The 6215-nt window shown below is 43.3% G+C and overlaps 1 protein-coding gene across 1 annotated transcript; it reads right to left on the bottom strand.

The window, feature by feature from the left end:
* Nucleotides 1–24: 24 nt before the first annotated feature.
* On the bottom strand, nucleotides 25–3107 carry mnx1 (motor neuron and pancreas homeobox 1). Its single transcript, XM_037279486.1, has 3 exons — nucleotides 2441–3107; nucleotides 898–1058; nucleotides 25–581 (listed from the first exon to the last, which is right to left on the bottom strand). Exons 1-3 carry the CDS (start codon nucleotides 2991–2993, stop codon nucleotides 279–281), a joined length of 1017 nt encoding a protein of 338 aa, XP_037135381.1. The 5' UTR covers nucleotides 2994–3107; the 3' UTR covers nucleotides 25–278.
* Nucleotides 3108–6215: the final 3108 nt, after the last annotated feature.

Here is a 6215-nt window from a genome sequence, read left to right as displayed (position 1 = left end):
CGATGCCTAATTTGTTTTCGTCTAGTGTCGTATTATGTTGGCAAAGAATTACAGGTTACCTGGCAAGTGACATACTTAATTGGTTGGTTAGATTTGATAGTAACATTTCAATGGTAATAGAAATGTTTTTGGGCTTCTCTGCACTTTTTTACTTCCACTGATATCACAAATTACGCTCCTCGCCTGTGTTGGCAAAGTATAGTGTTAAATTGCTTCTGTATTTTTTTCCTAAAAATGTCAATGATAAAAAGTCTCTCCATGCAAAGTCCTCCGCGCACTCAAGTTTGCGGGCTGAGCTCGCAGGTCCGATTGCGCTCGTCATCCGAGGAACACTCGGAGGAGTTGTAGAGAAAGCGGTCGCCTTCGTCGTCGCTGTCCTTCAAGTCTCGTATCCTGCCGTTTTTGCCCATCGTCGTCTTGCCGCCCTCATAATCCGACTGGTCGCCGTCTTGCTCGCCCTTGTTGCCGCCGTGCGCGCCCTTGCCTCCGCCCTTCAGCTTCTCGGCCTCCTGCGCCGCTTGTTCCTTGGCCTTCTTGCTCCGCTTCCACTTCATGCGACGATTCTGGAACCAGATCTTCACCTTGGGGCGGGCCAGGACATCATTACAATTAGAAGCTTTTTTTTTCCAAAAGCAACCACAGTGGATGGATGGATGGATGGATGGATGGATGGATGGATGGATGGATGGATGGATGGATGGATGGATGGATGGATGGATGAACAGACAGAGAGCTATATACAGTAGATGGATTTAGATCAGTGGTTTCAAACCTGAGGCCCGGGGGCCATTTGAGGCCAGCAGGATCTTACTTTGCGGCCCCAAACTTGAGGTCAAAGTTTCTTGTTAGTACGGTTATTTTTGACCTCGGAAAAGAGAATGGCGAGATGTGCGCTACCTGCGTTTCGGTGAGCATGAGGGAGGTGGCCACCTCAAAGCGTTTGGGTCGAGACAGGTACTTGTTGAGTTTGAACTGGTGCTCCAGCTCCAGCAGCTGTTGACTGGTGAACGCTGTCCTCGGCCGCCTGCACTTGCCCAGCAGGTTGGATTGCGCTTGGGCTGCTTGTAAACACACACGAACGCTCTCACTTTCCATGATCGGATTAAATATCATAAGTCATTTTTTAATTGTGGAATGAAAGCCTTTGTGTAGGTCAAATGTATCCCAGGTAAGTATGAAAGTGTCCTCCGGATAGAAGTTGAACTCTGGCTGCCGGCGGGCCGGCTGTTTTTTTTTTTTTCTTTTTTTTTTTTGCCCCAAATCTGTTAGAAACAAGCGTGGACAAAAAGGGCAGTGTGCGCGCTGAGCAAGTAGCATATCCCCTGTGGCTTTCACAGCCCACCGACACTTTCCCACTGTCCATTATCTGTCCATTTTAGTTCCTCTCCCAAAAATCATCCATCTGTGTCACCTGCACGCCGTCATTCGCTTCCACTGTACAAACATATCCACATTTTTTTAAACCACCGCATAAACATACTTTAAAAAAAAAAAATACAAAACAAGCAACAACAAAACAACAGTCTGCTTAGTTGTTGTTCGATTCCAGTTCTGATATCATTGGGCAAATTCTTCATTATCACAGTCCAAAGCCAAATTTGATGACATATGTTCTGTCTCCAAAACATCGTGTTAATCTTAAAATGTTGTCCAAGTCTGTTGTCTTGAAATTTCACTCAACTTTGTTTTACATTATTATTATTATTATTATCATCATCAAATTTCAAGTCTAATAACAAGTCCGTTTTAACACAAATAGCGATTATTAGTGCAGGGCAAATCAAAAGGTAAATGATTATTTCTTATTAAAATGTGGAACAAGTTACATTAGTCATTTTTACAATTGGGTAAACAGCACATTGTATTAGGTGGTCAGTAGCCATTTGGGCTCAGAGTTGAACCAACCAATTCAAAATAAAATCTTCAAACTTTTATTAGCATTTATTTATCCATTCAAACGCTTAGTTTATTGTTGTATTCTTATCCAAAGCGTGCCCTCTTTGCTCAACATATTTGAGAAATACGTATATACGCAGTTAGTCAATTCATTCTTTTTTGTTTTAGGACAACGGCAGCGCGCTTTAGCTGGACCAATAATAAAAAGAGAAGGACATTTATTTTGTATGGGACCCAGACAAAAAGCTCAAGTTTAATGAAAGCATACCATATACTATTTATTTTCTAAAGAGCGTATTAGTCGCAAATGCCAGTTCCATTTTCCAAGTGCAGGAAAACAGCCCTTTTTAGATATGATACAGTCATATTGTAGTTGGGTGCTAAAAGTGGCCTCATTCCATGCAGGTAACAATAATATCGTCAAGTCAAATAGAGTATCAATTAGCTTTTTTTTTTTTTTTTATTGGTTAGGTACCCTTGATTGCAATTGTGCTGAAATAGAAACAAATCAGGGGCTTTATTCCAAGCAATAATGCCTACTCACAGTTAAAGTCTGCCATTTTGGGCAGCATCATCCCGGCGGTGGACACCCGCAGCCAGTGGTCCAGCTGGAAGGTGCTGGCTGTCAGTTTGATGGGGTCGTGGTGGTGGTGGTGCTGGTGCTGGTGCTGCTGGTGGTGATGGTGCTGCTGATGCTGATGCTGGTGGTGGCCGTGCGGCGGCGGGTACGACGCGTAGGACAAGGCCGCCGGGTGCTGAGCGCTCAGCGCGGCCGCCGAGTATGCGTACATGGGGTGGCCGTAGAGCGCTTGAGCGGGGATCCCTCCGCCGGCGCCGCCGCCGTGAGGGCCGCTCAGGAAGCCGGGCTTTGGAATGAGGCCGTGGGCGGAGATCCGCGGAGGGGACGGCGTCTCAGCGCGCAGAGCGTCCCCGGGGTTGAGCTCGGAGGATGCGTTGGTGCTGGCCGCTCCGGTTCCGGTTCCAGCTCCGCCGCCGCCGCTTCCAGGCGACGTGACCAGGGCCAGCGGGGAGGTCTGCACTTTCGGGGTGTCCGCCGCCAACAGCGCGTCGATGCGAAAGTTTTTCGACTTCTCCATCTTGGAGGGAGACAGCTAAGAGCGACCGCACCAAAGTTGGGACGGGACCGGGAGTGGGAGCAGCGACGAGCTTGGCGTGACACTTAATGCTCGTCCCGTGTAGACGATTGGCCGGCGGGCGGTTGGCCTGAGGGAGGAGAAGTAACCCCCCCCCCCCCCCCCCTCCTCCTCATTTCCATTAGCGCGCGCGTGCAGTCACGCATCTTCCAGCCAAAAGACGCAACATCGTCAAGTCATTCTAACGAGGCGCCGTATTTTACACGAACAGCTTCGTCGTTAATATTCGTTTAAGGAATTAAAGTGCAGCACACTGGAAGGATTTCACACCCCTCAAGGTCACCCGAGGCGCCTTTTTCAAGACACATATTAGTATTATGGTCATTATTAATATGATTTGAAATAGTGATGATGCTTTCGAATCTCAAAAATAAGCACACAGAAATGGCGAACTCGTTTTTCCTGCAGGAAACTGTGTGGCTTTTTATATTGATCAAATATATTTGGATGTCCGTCCTTGTTTTGTTCATTTTTGTTTTCGGTTGATCAAATGAGTTTCAATCCTCTAGCGGATAACCCCCCAAAGGCTGAGCCCAATTCTTGTTTTATTTCGATGATTTAACATTTGAATGATTTGATTTGGTTACAAATAAAAAAAATAGTGCTTCCTGGAACGTGACCACAGGAAAATGTTTTTCATATGAAATACATTTGATTGCCTTTTTGCAGCACAAATATGAGGCTTATTTTGATCCATGATCACAGGTGTAATACATGTTGCTGTTTTGTATGTGCTCGGTTGTGAGTTTGAGACATTTTCATTTTGAATATATGTACTTTTTAAATAGTGCTTTATACTGACCATCTCGTTTTTATTTCTCTCTCGGATTTTCGTTTTTTAAGTGGTTGAAAACAAAACGGAACACTTTTCTATTCCAACCTGAATTATGAATGAAGGAATACAAATGAACAAAAAAACTACAAACATATGAATTGAATTTCCAACGGGGTTTAAAATGGGTGACGGGTGATTGAGACGTCTTTACTAAGGTGGCAAATGATGATTAGAGGCATGGTTTAATGTTCAAATAATCCTTTTCAAAACTAAATGATGAATCTTGCTTCAAAGGTGAGCTGTCACATCCCCCAATTGGATTTAGATGACAAATGAAATAAAAGTGCACACACGGGGTAATTCGGCAATGATTCTTACCATCCTAATAATAACCGTCAGCCGGTGGAGAAAAATGGCACGCGCGAACATGCGAAGGTGACGTGTGAGGCCGAATGCATGGCAAAATTCGAGTGAAAACGGAACCATGCGGACGAAAGCCGACGGACTGCTCATTTGGATGTGCTTATCAACATGTTGAAAAGAGAAAAAATGGAGCGAGGCCAGCGTCCAAATGAATCCAATTCCAATGGCGGCGATTCTGCTGCGCTTGGAATGGAGCGTGCAAGGTCTAATAAGCCACTTAAAGTTAATGGAAGAGGGAGGTCACCGCGAGAATTATCGACACCCCCGTTGGCCTTAACCTGTCTACCAATAAAGCTGATTAGTTTTGCACCATTCGTCAGCGCCATGGCCGACGTTTTATTTGCTCGGGGGAAATCAACAAGTCGGCGGCCGCTTTGCAGCTAAAGGATCGCCATTTAATTGCGCACCTCCATGATAAGCGGCAGCTATAGAAGGACGACGACGACGACGACGACGACGACGAGAAAGCTGACATGCATGGATGGATGGATGGATGGATGGATGGATGGATGAGAGAGAGAGAGCAGGAGGGCAAAAGAATATGACTCATTTTTGCAGAATATCTTAATTCAAATGTTTGGGGCAGATAACCAAAACAAAACCAACTTGGGAAATTGGTTTTCATTTCATCAAACCGAATCGAATATTCGACCCCACTTATATCGATCGAAAGCTCTATTGAAGCTCTTTGTGACTTTGATGTTGAGTATTTTTTGTTGTTGTTACTTTGAATATACATTTTCTCTAGAGTAGCTGTCTAGTTTTTAGGATTGTCATTTTTATTTCAAAAAGAAAACCCAATAGCATTAATTAAAGTGATCCATTTGGCATTATTATTTATTGAAGTGTTTTCTGTTTTATAATAGAATTCTTTTAGTCTGTATTTATGAAATAATGATTACTGTCTGTTTTCATGATTGTTTTTAATAATCAGATCTAGCTGCGCAGGATGATTGTACAGCCGTCTGCATGCGCCTGTCTAGCTGCTTTAATTTTATTAAATGCACTATGAATATTTCAATTAAGGCTGCGGTGAAATATGGAGCCATTTACAATTGGCCCTTACAGATTTATGACCCCCACCACAGCCACTCCTCTTTTTCTTTTTTTTCCTTTTTTACCCATCACATCCAAGAAGAAGAGAAAGGGGGTTGTCTCAAGTCCCTCATCATCCATGAGAGCTGTTAATATAGCCCCTTAATGACTTGGACAATTAGATACAATACAAATCAACGTGACGTCTAGGCATAGTTTACAATGCATTCATTACAATATGTGCTCATTTTGTAAAGCCACTTCACGCGGTCTCTTTTATCGGCATTTTCCCATTTGAAGCCACAGTTAAATCCTCATCTGTCAGTTGAGTTTCGTGATGCTCCCATAAATCTCGGAATTTCCTATTTGTACATTCACTGCATACACCTACAACGTTTTCGATCAAATGTTAACTTCATTCAACTTTAATTTTTAGATGATTAAAATCCATCATAGGGAAATTTGCTCAGAGGCACATTTAAAGACAAAAATAGGAAAAACGTTAAAATGCCAGTAATGTAATCATGTACTACGCATGTACAGAAATAAAATGTAAATTAGAAATATTCCGTATCATGTTTGATTCCAATTCAATGAACGATCAAATGTAATTATCTATTTGATCCATATTCCTCGATGACAGTGCGCTTTCATCGGTGGCCCCGTGATGCATTCGGTGTACCTCGAAAATGTGAAATTTCCAGTCTTTGCAATCGTTTAAGAGTAGCAGTGAAGCGCACACACACACGTTCGTTTAAATAGAATAGAAGTATGTTTACCCGTGACAATGATCTTTTGGATTAAAGGGATGACAAGGTTGGTCCGGTTTTATGGTTTCGTTTTTTATGACTGCACTCCATTCACTATTTGCATGTTAAAAATCGGATTTGAACTGTTTAACTGGAATACAGCTTACGTCTGACGTAGTATTG

This window comes from Syngnathus acus, chromosome 20 (genome assembly GCF_901709675.1).
Source record: "Syngnathus acus chromosome 20, fSynAcu1.2, whole genome shotgun sequence".
Taxonomy (NCBI): domain Eukaryota; kingdom Metazoa; phylum Chordata; class Actinopteri; order Syngnathiformes; family Syngnathidae; genus Syngnathus; species Syngnathus acus.
This window is presented reverse-complemented; position numbering and strand designations above follow the sequence as displayed.

Excerpts from the sequence above, each read along its gene's own strand:
- mnx1 (XM_037279486.1), bottom strand. The coding sequence starts at position 2,993 with ATGGAGAAGTCGAAAAACTTTCGCATCGACGCGCTGTTGGCGGCGGAC. Across the intron at positions 1,059-2,440 it reads CAAAATGGCAGACTTTAACT|CCCAAGCGCAATCCAACCTG; the intron begins GTGAGTAGGCAT and ends GTTTACAAGCAG. Across the intron at positions 582-897 it reads TCATGCTCACCGAAACGCAG|GTGAAGATCTGGTTCCAGAA; the intron begins GTAGCGCACATC and ends GCCCGCCCCAAG.